Source organism: Vidua chalybeata, chromosome Z (genome assembly GCF_026979565.1).
Source record: "Vidua chalybeata isolate OUT-0048 chromosome Z, bVidCha1 merged haplotype, whole genome shotgun sequence".
NCBI classification, from domain to species: domain Eukaryota; kingdom Metazoa; phylum Chordata; class Aves; order Passeriformes; family Viduidae; genus Vidua; species Vidua chalybeata.
In genome coordinates this window covers 12,111,173-12,129,828 of record NC_071570.1, presented here as the reverse complement: position 1 = coordinate 12,129,828, position 18,656 = coordinate 12,111,173, and the positions used below count along the sequence as shown (strand labels likewise).

At 43.1% G+C, this 18,656-nt stretch overlaps 1 protein-coding gene across 1 annotated transcript; it reads left to right on the top strand.

Annotated features, from left to right (window-relative positions):
• The first annotated feature begins 959 nt into the window (after nt 1-959).
• On the top strand, nt 960-6,037 carry CTSL (cathepsin L). The gene is made up of 8 exons (XM_053969107.1): nt 960-1,069; nt 1,381-1,516; nt 1,867-1,989; nt 2,088-2,243; nt 2,426-2,650; nt 4,201-4,369; nt 4,706-4,823; nt 5,621-6,037. The coding sequence occupies exons 2-8, from the start codon at nt 1,391-1,393 to the stop codon at nt 5,718-5,720; spliced, it is 1,017 nt and encodes a 338-aa protein (XP_053825082.1). The 5' UTR covers nt 960-1,069; nt 1,381-1,390; the 3' UTR covers nt 5,721-6,037.
• The last annotated feature ends 12,619 nt before the right edge of the window (nt 6,038-18,656 follow it).

Sequence of the window (18,656 nt, the reverse complement as noted above, 5' to 3'; positions counted from 1 at the left end):
TACAAGAGCTTAAGGGTGAACCTCACACAACTTGCAGTTATTCTACTACTGTAGACAAGTTACCTGTTAAAAATCAAAGTTTGTCTACTACTGCTTACATGAAAACCAAGTCCATCCTACTAGTACCTCATCTGTGCAGCAACTCTTGATGTCAAAAACAGTGTTTTCCAGTAGGTATTACTGGATGCTATGCACATAAACACTAGCCACCACTGGTGTTAAAATACCTTTTACTGAACTTGGGTCCAGAAGCAGAAAAATAAAAAAAAGAAAAACAAACAAAAAACCAAGCCAAACCAAAAACAAAACACCAAAACAAAATACCCAAAGAAAAAACAATAAAGCAATTTTCAAATACTAAAACATGGAGGAATAAAAGGACTTTCCTGGAAATGTTTCTGGCAGCAGTGTCACCGCCATGCTACTGTGCCCAGTGGGAGATACTTCGCCTGGTGCCAGCCTCATGGAAATGGCCCTGCCGGCTGTGTTCTGCAAAACCTCTGGCAGAGGTGGAGCGGGCGGCGGCTGCCGGGGGCACGCACGGCCAGAGACCACCGCAGCAGCACGGGAGCCGCCGCAACAACCTGATCCGAGCAGGAGCGCTCACCAGAGCACACGGATGGCGCTGGGGCTGCCAACACTCGCCATTCGTGTCTCTTTGCCTCCAGACTTAGTTTTTCCTTCGTTCTGCCAGCTGCCCATTTTAAGGCCCTCCGGGTTAAATTCCACCAGCGTTCTGCCACTATCTCCGGCCCAACAGCGCTCGGAGTAAATACATTGCCCAACCTAGCGGCTCCGGTGCTAGGGAGGGCCGCTAGGGAGGGCCCCCAGGGAGGCCCCCGAGCTCCCCTGGGTGCTCCCGGCCACGTCCCCGGCCCCGTCCCGGGGGTGATGTGGGACAGCCTCGGCAGACCCCGCCCCGCCCCGGGCCCGGCGGGAGGCGCGGCCCGGCCCGGCCGCCAATGGGCGCGGCGGGGCGGGCACGGCCGCGGCCGGGATAAGAGGGCCGGCGGAGGCCGAGCGTCGCCGGGCAGTGGAGGCAGCAGTGCAGCGGAGACCCTCGGGCGTGGTGAGCGCGGGCTGCGAGGTGGGGGTGCGTGGAGCGGGCCGGCCTCGGCCGCGTCCTTGTCCTGCCTGGGGCGGTTCCTGCCGGGAAGGAGCCGCCATTCCAGCCGCTTTCTCGGGAGGCTGCCGACTGCGCTCCCCGCGTCCCGGCCCCGCCGCCCGGGCTTGTTTACAGTTGCGGCCGAGGGCGGGGCGGGCAGTGCGGGGTGCTCGGCTCCGGCCGATCGCTGACGGAGGACGCGCTGGCGGCCTCGGATCTGGCATCCCCCGCGCCCAGGGCGCCCTGCCTGACCGATGTTCCTCCGTCCTTGGCAGATCGGCCAGCATGAACCCGTTCTTGACCACGCTGTGCCTCTGCATGAGCGTGGTTCTCGGCGCGCCGAGGCTGGACCCTGAGCTGGACGGGCACTGGCAGCTGTGGAAGTCGTGGCACAAGAAGGACTATCATGAGGTGAGCCCCCGGCGTACGCGCTCTGCTGGGCGAGCGCTGAGTGCACGGAGCTGGGCCCCACCAGCTGAGTCATGTCTGCTTTGTTACAACGCCGGCTATGGGCAGGGCTTGGGAAGCATAATCCTTCTCTTCCCAGGTTCCTTTCCTGTGTTTGTGTATTGACTCAGCTGCACTGTACTCGTTGTTTTTCTTATGAGGGCGGCAGAAAGACCACCCCTTAACACCGTTCATGCTTCCCATTCGAATAGTGTACATTTGCCCGAGTATTATGAGCCTTAAAAAACTTGTTGTGCAAGCAAACTTGATTTGAAATGCCTCCTTGAAATACCCTGGTTTTTTTGTCCCCTTAGAGAGAGGAAGGCTGGAGGAGAGTGGTATGGGAGAAGAATCTGAAAATGATTGAAATCCATAATCTGGATCATGCATTAGGGAAACACAGCTACAAGCTGGGAATGAATCAGTTTGGCGACATGGTATGTGTAGAGACATGTAATGTACAAATCTAAGTGATGTTGTGTATTAGATGTAGTAGTAGATAGTGACTGACTGCACATATTGGTTTGTTTTTCAGACAACTGAGGAGTTCAGACAGCTAATGAATGGTTATGTACACAAGAAGTCAGCAAGAAAATACAGAGGATCCCAGTTTCTTGAACCCAACTTCCTGGAAGCACCACGATCAGTAGATTGGCGAGAGAAGGGATATGTAACGCCAGTTAAAGACCAGGTACTGTCTGATGAATGGTAAATTTCTAACCAGTTACAAATCCAGTTTCCTCAATGCTACATCCACTTTCATAGAGGAAAATCACCATACCTATTTGATTCTGCCTAGTACAAGCTTACTAAACTAAGCACTATTTTGTAACTGCCTTGGTTTGTAACTTATGATTTCACTTCATACTTCAGGGTCAGTGTGGCTCTTGCTGGGCTTTCAGCACAACAGGAGCTCTTGAAGGGCAGCACTTCAGAAAAACTGGCAGACTTGTTTCACTGAGTGAACAGAATCTGGTGGACTGCTCTCGCCCTGAAGGGAATCAAGGTTGTAATGGTGGTCTCATGGACCAGGCTTTCCAATACGTACAGGATAATGGGGGCATTGATTCAGAGGAATCCTACCCATACACTGCAAAGGTAAGTGGAATAGCTGAACTTGTGTTGCAGATGCTATCTCTTTTGTGTGGAAAAAATTGTGTTGGGAAACTCATACCTAGAAAGGAAAGTCTCTGTAGAGATCAGTGCATCTGTATTTCCTGTTGTGTCTTTGCTAAGAGCACTAGCATGACTGCTAGCCCCAGTAGGAATGGTCTGCTCTGGTCTTTGAGGTCAAAATCTTGACAGACTAGTTAGAAAAACTGGAGCAAGTATCCTCTCTCCTCCCCCTCGTTGTTGCCCTTCTGTCATGCCTTATCTCGGTTGCCACACCGAACTAAGAACCCAGCCCTTGTCAACAGTGCTACTTCATGGTAGGACAGCAATTCATCTTCCCATAATTGACCTATTACAGAGTTGCTACCAATAGACCACATAATTCTTGTGGCTAGTGTCAACTGGATTTTTAACAGTTGTTGTTAATGCCTTGAGTTCTTTTTCTGGACTAAGTGTGCATAAATGGAGATAATGGACAGGCTTTTAAAATCCCTCTAATAATCTGTCAAATGTTAAACAGATACAAGAGGATGAAAGAGCAGCAGTCAATTGTGGTGCACTTGGGAGCCCATAGTTTGTTGTTTTCACCTTTTAAGAGTTCAACTCACTATAGAGGATCTCTTCTTTCAGCTTGTTTTGTGTTGTCTGGGCAACAGCAATACCATTTGTTGTGAACAACATTGGATTTGAGTTCCTGTTCACCTGTGTCCCTGTAATCTCAACTCTTTCCTAATCTTGGCTGTTGTAGAGACCACACTTGATTATAGGAAGTGCTTTTGTACTTGCCGAGTACAAAAAGTAAGCAGCTGAGCTGTAGTCTGTGTTCGTTTAGTTGGGGAAACAATTTTGGTACTAACCTATAATGCAGGTAAGGGAAGGATGTGCTTGCTTGAATCTGTTTCAGTTTCACATGACCTGTCTTTCAAACTAGGCCTCACCTCTCTCCTGCTGTTAAATGAAAAAAAAAGAAAACAAAAATCCCACCCAAGAAAACAAAAAACAATACCCTACTGAAATACCACAAATACCACCCCCAAATGTTGTATGTAAGGTCATGTAATACAAATGCCTAGCTTTCAAATCATTCTGTATAGCTTTTCAAACTGTGACATGTTAAAATTGTGGATTTTAAGTGCTTGCTCAATGAGCAGTTTCTGGATTGCTTTGTAATTAATGAGTACTTGGCTCTTTTCCATTGCCCATTAATGCATTCTGGGCATCTTTCCTTCCTGTAAAGATATTTGTCCTGCCACCCAAAGAGGGCAGAGTTTCCAGAATGTGATGGCCCTCTGCACCTCTAGTAAAGTTGATGGGGACTTTTTTGGGCCCTGCTGTCACTTACTTTTTCTGTACTTTTGAGAAGCTCAGAAGCAGTTCTTCTGTGTTCCCTGTTATCTTTGCAAATTGCTGCTTATGCAATTGGATCCTCTTCAGTCCCTCTCTAAAAGCAGCAAGTCACACAGTGTAGGGTAGTTCTGTGCACACCTGTGTGTTAAATGGAAACTTGTGTAATAACTACAGCTTTCTCTACTTAGGATGATGAAGACTGTCGCTACAAGGCAGAATACAATGCTGCTAATGACACTGGCTTTGTTGACATCCCTCAAGGACATGAAAGAGCTCTCATGAAAGCAGTTGCAGCTGTGGGTCCAGTGTCTGTTGCTATTGATGCAGGCCATTCTTCATTTCAGTTCTATCAGTCAGGTGGGAATTTGTTAATTACATTTATTCAAATAACTTGGTTTTTTTATTACTCAGTATTCATTATCCTGCAGTTAAATAGATGAAAAAAAAAAAAAAACCCAGGTATGATAATTCAGAAGCCATTTTAATTCTCAGTTAGGTTTTTTCCCACATGTATTTCTCTTGTATATGTGTCTACTTGTCCCTCAGTTTTTGCCATGATAAAAATTCACTTGAGATTCCTTTTTCTAACTTTTAAGAAGCTATGCAACATTGGAGTTGAAGTACACAAAGGGGCTCTTGTGAGGGCTAAGGGTTTTGTACAAATGATTTTGCTCATGAGTGAATACTTTGCAGGTATCTACTATGAGCCAGACTGCAGCAGTGAAGACTTGGACCATGGTGTTCTGGTTGTAGGTTATGGCTTTGAGGGGGAAGATGTAGATGGGAAGAAATACTGGATTGTTAAGAACAGGTAAGGTCTGTGTCATGTATCTGGGGGAGAATAGAAGGAGGTTTGTCACTTGTAAGGGGAGAGGTAGAGAGACAGCAGCCATTAAAATTTGTATGTGGGAGATCTGGAGATTGTTTTCAGATTGTATGGTATGACAAAAGGTAGAATCCAACTCATGCTGCTGGCAGGGTAATAAAGTAAGCCCAAAGCAGCCACCTTGTTCTGCTTGTTCAGTTAATTCAAGGGAGCTCAGTGCTGAAACAGCCTGTGAACCCAGTAGATAATAAAGCAGTGGAGCAGAGGGGAGCAGGAGGAAGCCTGCTTGTAGGAGTGTAATGGATTTTTTTGGAAGCAGAGTGCTGCTCACTTCTGTGAAATAGGATAATGCTTGAACTTTAAAGATGGCATTACCTCCTAGGCTGGAGGCAAAATAAATTAATGCCGAAGGGCACATCACATGAGCTTGTCTCATGTTCTCAGCATTACTGGGGCATCACCCTCAAATGCTGTTTGCAGCCTTTGACTTCCCTTAAATTGCCTGGGAGCAGTGTCTGAGCTTCAGGCACCTGTAGTCAAGGTTTGCACATCAATGTGACTACCTCGTGAGAGAATGACTGCACTCTTCAGTTCTATGAACTCAGGATACCTCCTGGGATGTTTTTAATTGTTGGAAAACACTTAAGTTTTTGGCTGCAGCTAGCTTGGATTTTCTCCACAAGTGTGGAAGGCAGCAGTTTTCAGCTTTAAACACTTAGAGGGGAGGGCAGTAAATAAGTAACTTCTGAATATATAAACAAGCCATTTACTTTTGTTTTCAGCTGGGGTGAGAAGTGGGGTGACAAAGGATATATCTACATGGCCAAGGACAGGAAGAACCACTGTGGAATAGCAACAGCTGCTAGCTATCCACTAGTATAACTTGAAGACTGAACATTTCAGTACAAGAGGGGATTTAAACTGAATGACCAAACCCATGTTCGCATGTGGTAGCCTTGTGTCTTTCAAAACTCAACTTGATTTTTAAAACTCTTGAAGTATATTTTACATGTTGGTGACATGCCACTTGTTTAAATTAATGTAAATGTTGGTATGTAAACAGCTTGTAATATTGCTAGCTTTTGACTGCTTAATCCAATAGATTCAATAGATTCTTTGTATTTTTCCTTTTTTTTTTTTAATTGCAATGTGTCCAGAGGTTTACTTTTTAAATAAATACTTAAATTCCAGTACATACATATGATTTGGCATTTTCGTCTTCTTTTCTACTTGGGACTTTTGCTAAATAGGCATCCTAAGTCATACTTCTAAGTGGAGTCTATATGTGTGTACCTCTCTCTCCATTGGTCACTAAAATGCAGTCCTATCTGGGAATGGCTAGTAGTTGTTACAAAAAGGAGTGTAGAATTTACTATATAGATTTATTTAAAATGGGAAGTGGAAAAATATCTCTGGTTCCTAGTGTCTCATAACAAAGATCTTCAGTCTTGTCATCTTTTGTATGCAGCATCTGATCTTCACTTAGCTTTTAATTGTTAATGGCACCTGAAAAGTAGCACGTTTGTGCAGTTATGTCCTTTTGAGCATTTTAGCAGGAGCACCCAAAGCATACCTAGACTGTTCAGAGGGCTTGTTTCTGGAGATATGTAGGACACTAGATATTGTCTTCCCCCTGTACCAGTTTGAGCTGGAGAAGGAAAGGGGATAAGGGAGAAATTATTTCTCTATGGCAAGAGATGTTGGGCTGCTTTGTTACTTGTATCGTTGCTGGCTGACTTAACTGAGGTGATTTGTACAGTGCCCTATATGTCCTCTTCTCTCTGCAGGTATCACTGCAAACATGAGCATTAGCTGTCACATACTACTGTTCAGGTGTGGTTTGGGTACCAGTAGACAGGTTTGGGCATCTCCTGCAGAGGATGGTAAATAACAAAAACAGCAGGGGGAGAAGACTTGGCTTGGCTTTGGGGTATTGACATCAACTCTTGCTCTTGGGCTGTGGGGCTGAAGGAGGTGTAGTTCTGTAGCATAACTAGCATGAGTGCTGAACTCATGGACCCATAGGTTTTTGTGCACATCTTTTCAGAAGCTGATAGCCATGCGCACAAAAGAACACTTAGACCAGAACTTGTAGATTATTAATTTCCGTATTGTTGATAATGTAAGTCTTTAAGTTGCATTTAATGAACTCTTAAAGAGAAAAACAAGGTGTGTTATCCATAATAATAATTGTGAGTTGTTCATGTGCTGCTTATAGATGAATTCTTTCAACCTGAATTTCCTGACAAGTTTGGTTTGTTTTTTTGTTGGTGTTTTTTTTTTTTTTTTAAGGAAGAGGCTCACTCAGCCCAGTGGCTGTATAACAAGCCACAGAGCAGAAATACTGGTTAGAACTTAGCTATTAAGTTGACTTGCTAAGCTAGTTATGGAAAGCATCCACACTGCTTGTGGAAGCTATGGAGTAAGTATTACCGAGCTCACCAGGTGGTCCTCTAAAGGCTGATATTCAGAAGGAAATGGCTCTGGTCTGTAGATTCAAAGTGAGAGCCAGGAGCAAAATGCTGCCAGAGAAGTGACTGTGTAAGTCACACAGAAGTGACTTTATATATTTCTCCTTATGCAGAAAATTATTTTCATTCTTGCTGCCAGAACTGGGAATGGACTGACACTTGTCTCTCCTTTAATCCTGGAAGCTGATGTTACTGTAAGCCTGGTAGTGCTTCATGCTTTGTGTTTTCTTTATTGGCTAGAATAGAAATGAGACCAGTAAAAAGCCTGCTGGGACTTGAACTGCTAAAAAAATAGACAACAGGGTTGGTTGCAAAATCCAGGGCTCAAAAAAGTTGCTGGGAAAACAAGTATTTTTTATGACAAGAGGGAAATTAAAAGGAAATAACTTTCCAAAGTATCTGCATGTGATTGGGCATGTAGCTCACAAAATAGCCATCACCCTTTGACTTTTTTAGAAAAAAATGTGATAATGCAGTTATTTGTGTGGATTAAAACTTGCTGATTGTTCTAGCTGAACATCCTTCTCAGAGTGAATAATAAAGAATGGGACAGGATAAGTCAGGTCATGTAGATAACTCGGTATGTACACAACCTGAACTAACAGCTTCACCCAGAATTGGCTTACATGACACTATAAAGACTAAATTTTTTGTATAAGTTGCGGTTTGTGTAAGTTTCTTTCTTAAGAATATAAAGAACACATTTCAATAACAATATTAAATCTGTTTTTTTTTTTTTATTCCATTGCAGTGGCCCTATCTTTGGCAAAGCTGTTTTATTTACTTCAGAAATACTATAGTAAAGTAGCAAGTGATTCCATGGTGGTATATGTTCCAGTGGGGGATGTGTTGTCTCTGTTCAGTGTTGTTCCTTTGTGAAGATACAGCAGATACACATTATATGTGGTCATGGAAAGCTCCAGAGTTGTCCCCAGAAAGCTGTGGTAGTTAAAGCTCTTGATTGCTGTTCCAGTGTTTTCTCTCCAAAGCTTCTGCTGGTTACATATTCCTACTGATAGCTGAAACTGCATTTATTAAAATATATGTTATTTTAAAATACCCTAGTGCACATATACATGTAATAAATACATGTATATTTTACTAGTGTATTTTAAAGTATTTTTATTTTACCAGTAAAAAATACACTAGTGCACATGTAGTATCAGTAAAAAATCCTATCTATACTGCCTGGTTCAGGTCCTGTCTAAATTACAGCTACTGTTGTTAATGGGGTCTTACACATACGTAAATACATGAGCTGGGCACTATATTGCATGCTAGATTGCAGGTCTGTGCAATGATAAGCCTTTATAGTCCTTGTTTGTTAGCATCTTAATTGTGAAAATACACTTTTTAAATTGGAATTTGTGAAGAAAAAGTAGTTTTGCCTATGGTTTTCATGTCGTGTTGCTTCTTGGACTGTTCTTGTCCTAAAGGTCTCTTAACAGTTTCTCTGCTCTGCTTGTTGAATGTATTTATCACTCACTGGACCTGAGTTTTTAAAGGCATGTATTCTTGAAGCAAGAAAAATAATGAAATTAAATAATTTACACATGAAGTTCTTATTCTTTAGAGTCTGGTGAGAAATTAATTTAACAGTCATATAGGAAACTATTTCCCCTTAAGAGCACTCAGTTTCTCATACTGTCTGTGTCTGCTGAGTAGAATGGAATTTTAGGGTTTTTTTTTTAATGTGATTGGTTTTTGTCTTTGCTAAAGTTAAATCAATTTCCAAACATTGACAGTGAAACAAATGATTTTATTATTCTGCTACACAAGCTGTGCACTAAAGTAATTTTTAAAATGCTTTGAAGAACTATGGTAACAAAATATTTGTTATTTCATGCAGTGAAAAACTTAAAGGAAGGGTAAATGTGATTAATTGTGTCAGTGAAGGTTTTCTATAATGAAACTGTTGATCTGCATAACAGCACTCAGAAAACATAGTTCTGAGACAACCGGAGACACAGGAAAATGGGAATAGCCACTTCAAAACAAAACCAAAAATGAGTTTCTGAATATCAGTTATACAGCATTTGCTCCTTAATCTCCTTGATAAAATAACAAATCCTGTCATGTAGGTCTGAAGCTTAATGCCAGCTAATCAGTTTTGACATATTAGAGATTGAGAGCAGTTTCTGGCTATTAACCAAGGAGTTGAGCGTAGCCTGAAGGCTGTCATAATGTAACCTGATGTTTCTGCTTTCTAGCTCTCTTTGGACTTTACCAAGAAGTATGACAGATTGAGCACCAGTTTTTATTTGCTGTCCATCCAATACTCTTCAGTCTTTTTGCTAGGAAGTCATAGCATGAAATGCTGACTCAACTAACTCACTGTTTTGAAGAAATAATTGTTTAAATCAGTAATGGGATTTTATTGTCTTACTTGCTAATCACAGTTTTATTGAATCATAAGTGAAATTTTGGGTAGGTGCAGGGGCACCTAAAGCATTTGGAAGAAAGCCTAAAATCATAGGTAAAATTTCATAATTTCATAATTCATTAATAATTTCATAATTCACAAAGCTGAACTTAAGTGATACTCAATAAGGCTCTTCTGAAAACAGACAGAGAGGCCAAGCAGTAATTTTCATTTGGGGCAGCAGGAGGGCTGGCCAGAGGGTAGAGACCTGATCCATGGATTGATTAGTTTACATAGATACGGAGTTTCAGAAGAATCTCAGAAGATGCCACCTTCATTTGTGTTCACAAACACAAGTGGCTGTTTTGGGGTTTTTTCCAAGCTCGGTTGCACAAAGATTTATTGTCCAATGGTCTTAAAATACCATTTCTGCAACACTTTTTGTTTCCATCCTGCCTGTTTTCCGCTGAAGAGCTACTGCCAACCTCTGTGCACAAAGGAGCAAAGAAACCATGGTGATGGCCATTTGTGACATACCTATTGGATCCTGTTTTTCAATGCTTCTTCCTCGTTTTGTTCACTGACAGTTCTCACCACCTCTAGGAGATCCGAAACCTACTTCCGAGTAAAACCTGTTAGACTTTCCAAATAAAATGATGCTGGGAAACACATTGTAGAAGTAACACTGTGTGTTGTCAGATGTGGTGCTTCAGTGCTGATACCTGGTACCTTCTGCAGTCCAGGTTTGGGAAGAAGTGGTCAAAGATGGAGCAGTCAGAGAGTGAGCCAGTCCCTTCCCCAACACCTTCAGAAGGCTGTTCTGGTTAAGAGTGGCTTTGTGAGGTCCTCTAGGGAAAGATTGTTGGTCTGAGAGCTCAGCAAGGAAGAGATGACTTTCCATCCTTGTAAGTATTGTTCATATACTTAGTGACACTTTGGACATTCACCTGGAATTTACTTTGTGTTAAAAAGTTCTTTGTCTGTACTATTGTGTATTCTCTCAGGGTTGAGAATGGTTTAGGTGTGCTCCCCTGGGGTGCCACTGAGGACCCTCTGAAGCTATTACAGCTATTATTTCCTGCCTCTACTAGGAAAAATTGCAGTCTCAGAAACTGCCATGGAAATACTCTAAGTTCTATGGAGTAAGATTTTTTTTTTTTAATTATTAATGAAAGCTTCCTGTACAGCATGCATGCCGTGGCCTAGAACTGTTTAAAATAAATGCTGGGCTACTAGACACTCAAACTGGCTTAGGATGTCTGAGAAGTTGATGCTGAAATGGGATGTTGAGAAGCCCTTGAGGTTGTAGCATGTCTCGGAAGATGCTTGATTTTCCTGAAAACCAAAGGTCAAATGCCGTGGCTTCAGAACTGCCAAGTCAGGTGTTGTTTTTCCCACAAAGGGTTCTTCTAAGCATATCTCTGTAATATATCAGTTTATGCTGCTGGTAACAAGGCACAAAAACATCCTTAGATAGGGCTGCCCACAGTACTCTTAAACCAGTTCATTGCTGTGTGTGCAGGTGCTCATTTTTGCTAGATATAGCAAAAAAAAAAAAAAACCCAGACCACCAAAACAAACCAGAAACAAAAACAACAAAAAAAAACCCACAAAAATCCCCCAATAAAGACCCCAAACAAACCCACCAAAATTAAAACTACATAGCACAATCTTATACCATAATAGTACAGCAATGCTAGAATTGTGAATGCAAGTTCTTCTCAATAGCCATCTTAACATTCCTTCTGCTCAGCATGTTTAGCAGTATTGCTTTCCTCATTCAAGCATGAAGCACAAACTGACAGCCAGGATTTTTTGGAACAGGAAATATACTGGAAACATCAGCTGTGTTGTAAAATTGCGTAGGTTTTTGGAGATTTCTCTCATAGCTAAAAGAAACTTCTCTCTCTGTTTATATAGAAATTCCAATGCCTTGTGCAAAGGTTAAGAATAAATCCTGTTGCCTTTTTGCTATTTGTTGCTTGCTAGTCTTGGGAAGAATTGGAGAGGACCTGTGTTTTCTGCTTTAGTGCTGTTATGGGTGTTTCTGTCACATTTCTCTCAAAATGTAATAGAGCATTTCAGAACCAAACCTTGCATACACAGGCTGCCCATCAGGAGTACTTTTGAAATGGTATTTCTGTAGCACTATTTCCAGACATTTCAATGAACTTTATAGCCCCTCTTTGTTAATAATTCTGCAAACAAAGAGCAAAGGAAACTCCCTCCACACTGAATTTTTAATCTAAACTGACAGAGAGCAAAAAAGTGGAAGAGGAAGAAGGCCAAAGGCAGTGAGGCCACCTGCCACAGGGCAGGCAACTGATTAGCAGCTGTGGGTGTGGATTTGCAAGAAGGCTAGCCTCCCCCTTTGGCTTTGTTTTCTCCCAGCATATCTTCAAAAGAGCTAAAAGTAAACACCCCCATTCTCAGCATTCTTCTGCTGAGTTTAAATTTCAGATCTCGATTGTCTGCATGGCCCTTTCCACTTATCCTCCCTGCTTTTGTTTGAGCAGTGTCCTTTTTCTCTATTCTGTGCTGGAATAATAAATCATGCTGTGTTGTTAAAAGAGGGAGAAAATTGTCCACACAGGAACAAAACAGGAAACCTGGCGATTAAAAGGGCAAAAGACAGATGGTGTGTCAGAGCAGAGTGTGTCAGTACTGTGTCTCAGAGCTGTGCTCCTCAGAGCACATGATGACGAGGCCGGTGTCGCGGCAGCTGGGCGTGGAGAGAAGCTGACCTCTTTTTTTCCCAGGCATGTGCCAACAGTGCATTGGAGCGTCTGCTGAATTGATGAGATATCAGGAACAGTCATGCCCAGGCTGGGATTAGGCAGGCCGTGCACATTCAGCCTGAGCACAGCTGACCCAGTAATCAAGCAGGCACATTATCTCCTTCAGAGGTGTCCCTTCAAAAGTGATAAAATATTCACTGGGTGATCTTCTCAGCAGCTGACAACAGTTCTTAGGCCAAACTCTTGCTTATTAACGAGGGAGTGCATTGCTGTCTTGGCCAATACTCTCTGCAAGCTGGCTCACCAAACTGCCTTCACTGAGTACAGTGGTCAGAACTACAAAAGCTGCTACCAGAAAACAGGTTGCTGGGCTCCTGATGAACAGAGTCCTGCAAAGCCATGATGCAAATCATTGCATCGGATGAAAGCAACCTCCTCAGGGTAGATCGTAGAGGAAAATCCTATCTCTGTGAAGTATTAAAATCAGTTCACTTGAATCATCTCACATGCTTAGTTTGAGGTTTTTGTGTTTTCTGAAACAACATCTGCATTTGCAGAAAGCTAGGAACAAAAACCAAAGGTGTTTTTGATAGTGATATGTGGGGTTTATGAACGCTGTCTGTGATGACATAAAGTCTGAATGGTAGGGAATGTCTCATCATTAGCCTGGAGAAAGGGAGACTCAGGGGTGACCTTATCCCACTCTACAACTTCCTGAAAGGTAGCTGTAGTCAGATGGGGATCAGTCTCTTTCTCCAGGCAGCAACTGACAGAACAAGAGGACACAGTCTCAAGCTGTGTCTCAAGCTGCGGGAAATATAAGTTGGATATTAGGAAGAAGTTTTTCACAGAAAGAGTGATAAAATATTGGGATGGCCTGCGTAGGGAGGTAGTGGAGTCACCATCCCTAGATGTGTTCAGAAAAAGACTGAATATGTCATTGGTGCCATGGTTTAATTAAGGTGTTCAGGGCATGGGTTGAACTTGATGATCTTGAAGGTCTCTTCCAACCTCATCATACTGTGATTCTGTGATCAAAACTTTAGGTGTTCTGTACTTCCGGGTAACTGTGTGCAGATCCTCTATCTCAGTGTTAATTTACTCTCTGCTATTCCCACTTTTGGGCCCTGGGTATCTCTGGAAAATAGCTACCTCTACCTTTGCAGTCCCACAGAAGTTATTGGCTATAATCTTTCCTCTTATTAAACCTCTTCTCTTCCATGGGCACCAGCCCCCCTTTTCTCACAATAAGTCTATGTGGTATAATCCATGTAAGCTAAAAGCTCGCTCTTGTTCTCTGTCTCTAAATAGCTGGCATTTTATAAATAAATACAACTTTTGCCTGACTTTTCCAGAAACAGGAGTTGGCTTTATTAAGAAAACAGCAAAACTCCCTGTGTGTATGTTTTGTTGAAAACAGAATAAAGTATCAACTTTTGATACAAATGCTCAGACACACATTTGATCCTACATTTATTTCAAAGAGCATCTGCATTTCAGCTGCCTTGCTTTTTCAGGGATGGGTGAGGTCCTTCTGCAGTGTCCAGGATCAGCTCCTCAGTGTGCTGGGCTGGCAGGGCAGCAGCACAGGCAGCCAGGGTGTCACGGGACTGGTGGGAAGCCTGCCAGCACCAACCTGTTCTCTGATCCCCCATCTTGTGATTGCAGTCATAAGGCCACCTCTCTGCAGCTGGTTGCTCACACTAACTCAAGTTTCCAGACAAAGTAATTTGTGAATAACTGCTCATTTATTAGAGACTGGTGGGTCTGCTGTGTTTTCTTGTGTTATTGGACATCACTAGGTTTAGGTAGTTTGTCTTTATTTTACTTCTGAAATAGGTGCAAATGTTCCCAATAATTGCAAAGAAGAATTAATTTTGGCAAAAAGTTTGACAACCAGTGCTTTAACAACAGTCACATGTATGTATGTATGTATATATATATATATTTATATTTATATTTATATATATATATATATGATACAGTACAAATAGTATAGTTTCTGCATCTTTCTCCAAAAGTAATAGGAAGTCAAATGGGCGCTGATTTACTCACATATATCATTTTATGCTGAGAAACTATTAAATAGTTGTACAAAGGTACATATGTGAACTAGTATTTAGTTCACATATGTCTTACTTGGCGTTTCCATGTATTTTTAATTTTGTATCATGCTGATGAGTATCTGAGGAATAACATCAGGCATTACTGACTTCTGCATCTGGAGGCAGTCACAACACCTTCATCATGGACACTGCCTGCTTCTCTCAGCAGCCTTGATGGCAGCTTGTGGTGTGTCCCCTTTCACACTAGTCCAACTACTAAATAGTCTCTGATTCTTTAAAAAAAAAAAAAAAAAAAATCTGTCCTACTTTCTCAGCAGCCCTCAGACACCTTGCAAAACCATGATGGGAGGCCATGGAAGGAAGTTGTGGGTCAGTGTTGCAAGGGCTTGGTAGGTGGTGTCCCCTCAGCCCACAGTTAGTGTAAGACAGCTCTGCAGAAATGGTCTGAACTAGTATCACACTGCAGAGAGAAACTTGAAAACTCACCCTGAGCCTTTAAGAAGGACTTTTTGGAGTGGTGTGCTTGCAGGGTTGTGCTGTTAGTAGCAGAATACATACAAGTACTTAGGTAGATGAGGTAGATCAATCTGCTTTTGAGGTTTGTATGGGTTGCTGCACAGAGCAGATATGGATCTCTTTGTAAGCACCAGCCACCCAGCAGCCCACAAACTAGGAGAATTTTCATTTAAGTGTCAACAGCACCCAAGCAGCAGTTATTAGTCAGAGCAGTGTCCCAGCACCAGACCCTCCACTATCACGTGCTTTTGGTGCAAACTGAGGAAAAAAACCAAAATGTGGGGAAAATAGCAGTTGGGATTAGATCCAGGCTTTGCTGTGAAACTATACTCAAACGAAGGCAAATTGGATGACAGTAAGTAGAGCACTGAATGACTGACACATTGCAGTGTGCAGGTGTATACATCCTGCCACCAGGAGCACAGTTCTTAACTAGACTGGGTAAACCCACTGCAAAACAAACTTGCAGCAAACTTTCAGCAAGTGGAGGTTTTTAGAGGCCCTGTGGTTATGCTGAGGAATGCCACATCTCTGTTCTTGCCTTATCATCTCCTGGCCTTTGGGAACAGGACCAAGTTAACCAATGATCCTTCTGATGTAAAACAAGTATTGTTAGCTTACTTAAACTGGCCTCAAATTAAAGTTGGTTTTAGGTTTCCGACTTAAAAAATGCAATGGAGTTCCTTGATAAATTAGTAACATCAACATCTATTTGTGTTCCTATATAGAGACGAGAGAGAGAGAATTACTATATATGTATATATGTCTAAAAAATGTATTATATATGTGTGTATATGTACTCCATGCACATTTTTTTTTTCACAGGGAAAATGATTTATTAGTTTCCATAATCAAGATGCACAATTCCATCATACAATAAAAGGATTTTATTATTACCTAAACCATCTCTTTTTTTATGCTTCCTCTTCAGTTTCCAGGATTTAAGTGTTGTTTGTGTTCTGCTGTTGATAGTAGAGCTTTGGGAAGCGCATGATGAGGAACAGAATAAACAAGTACACGCTGTACTTGCTGATCCTGGGCAGTTGTCACAGCTTTAAAAACTTCCAGATAAACACCTGAAGAAAGAGTGCTTTGATATCTGAAGCAGCACTGAAATGACACCCTCACCCCAGGGATAGCAATAGGCACAATTCCCTTGACCTTGTGGCCATGCTCTTCCTGATGCACCCCGGGATACCCTTGGCCCTCCTGGCCACAGGGGCACTGCCAGCTCACAGAAAGCTCGTGATCCACCAAGAGTCCCAGGTCCTTCTCCACAGAGCTGCTCTGTAGGAACAACCCCTGGCCTGTGCTGGCACTTGGGGCTGTTCCTGCCCAGCTGCAGGACCTGACACCTGCCCTTGCTGAACTCTTTAAGTTTCTCTCTGCCCAATTCTCCAGCCTGTCAAGGTCCCACAGAACGGCAGCAGAGCCTTCAGGTGGATCAACCACTCCTTCAGTTTAGTGCCATCAGCAAACTTGCTGAGGGTACATTCTGTCCTTTCATCTGGTCATTGATAAACAAGTTGAACAAGACTGGTTCCAGTATTGATCCCAGAGAATGCCACTGGCTGTTGGTCTCCAGGTGAACTGTGCTCTGCTGATCATGACCCTCTGAACTCTGCCATTCAGCCAGTTCTCGATCCACCTCACCATCCATTCCTCTAACCCACGTTTCCTGAGCTTACCTGCAAGGATGTTATGGGAAACAGTGTCAAAAGCCTTGCTGAAGTCACAACAGACAACATCCACTGTTCTCCCCTCACTGACCCATCCTGCCATGACACCACAGAAGTTTATCATATCAGTCAAGCATGAGTTCTCCTTGGTAAATCCATGGTGACTAATTCCAATGACCTTATTGTCCTCTACATGCCTGGGCATGATCTCCACAATGGGCTGTTCCATTCCCTTTTCAGGTACGGAGGTGAGGCTGACAGGATGTATCTTCCCAGGTCCTCCTTCTTGTCCTTTTTGGAGATGGCAGTAATGTTGACTTCCTCCAGCCATCGGGCACCTCTCCTGTTCTCCGTGCTTTTGCACAGATAGTGGAGGTTGGCTTATCAACGTCTGCCAGCTCCCTGGGCACTCATGGGTGCATCCCATCAGAGCCCATTGATTTACAGGTGTTAAGTTTCTCTAGCTCATCTCTAACCCAGCCCTCTGTGACCAGGGCGAAGTCTTCCTTTCTCCAGCCTTCCTCTCCTGCCTCTGAGGCCTGGGACTCCTCAGGGCTGGCCTCACCAGTAAAGACTGAGACAATTAAGGCATTCAGTAGTTCTCTCTGTCTTCCATCACCAGGATACCCGTCTGATTCAGCAGTGCCCCCACATTTTCCCAATCTTCATTTTGCTGCTGATGTACTTGTAGAAGTCCTTTCAGTTGCCTTCGCCGGATTCAATGACAGGTGGGCCTTGGTCTTCCTCACCTCCCTGCATTTTTTGATGATGTTCCTATAGTTCTCCCACAGGGCCTGGCTCTGTTTTCACATCCCAGAAATTTCTTTCTAGAAACTCTCTGCTCATCTATGCAGATCTACTGTCCCCTTTGCCTGATTTCCTGCTCATAGGACTACACTGATCTTGAGCTTGGAGGAAGTGATGTCTGAATATTGACCAGTTCTCTTGGACCTCCTTATCTTCTAGAGACTTATCCCATGGGATTCTTCTAAGTAGGTCTTTGAAGAGGTCAAAGGTGGCTCTCAGGAAGGTCACACAGGATCCCGACTCCCTAGGACACGGGGCCAAGGTGTATGTCTCAAACAGCAAAAACAAGATAGTTATGGAGCCAACCAAGGATTGTTGGTAATAACAACCAGTGATTGTTGGTAACACACTGTGAGAAAGAACCAGGTGTGGCTGGAGAAGGCTATACAGAAGGTAGGGCAGCACTTTTTCAGGGCAAAGATCCTTGTGACTCTTGGAGATAGGACAACAGAGTGCAAGCACCAGAATGAGACTGAGAAAGGGGCGTGCATGGACTGTAGGGAGGGATCAAGACCACTCAAGGTCCCTGAAGCCCTCTGACCCATTTTCAGAAAGGTCTGAAAGAACTGACTGTGCATGATAACTAATTTGTATAGAAAAGAGAAAGTTGTCTTCATGGCAGGGAAAAAAAAAAAAAGGTATCCTCACAAAGCCCAGGCACATGTGCACCCCCTGTCCCTTGACCTGGAGCCATGCTGGAGACAGGACTCTCTCTCTGTGTCTCTCTTGCCTTCCCCCTCCTCTTTAAATCACCTCTCTCCCTCTCTCTGTCGCTCTCTCTTTCTCTCTCTCTCTCCCCCTCCTGCTCTCTCCCTTTTTGCCCTACCTCTTTATCCAAACCCCATGTTGTGTGCATATTCTAGGACATCAGGGACTAACTTGTATCAATTCTCATGCAAACTGTGGAATTTACTAATAAAGTTTTGTAAGCTTCTGCAGACCATCTGACTTTTGTTGCTCCCTTTGACCACAAGCACCTACAAAATGTGGGTGCTCTCTTCCATTTAAGGACAGGACAGCACTGTGACTAGTGATGGCAATATAATGTGCAAAAGGGCAAGCTTCACTCTGAAATAAGAACCTTTCAAAGTAAGAGAAAATGGAGGTATAACAGTGTCTTTCTATCCTCTTGCAGTGGACAATGGATCAACAGAATAGGCATGATTTCGGTGTCACATC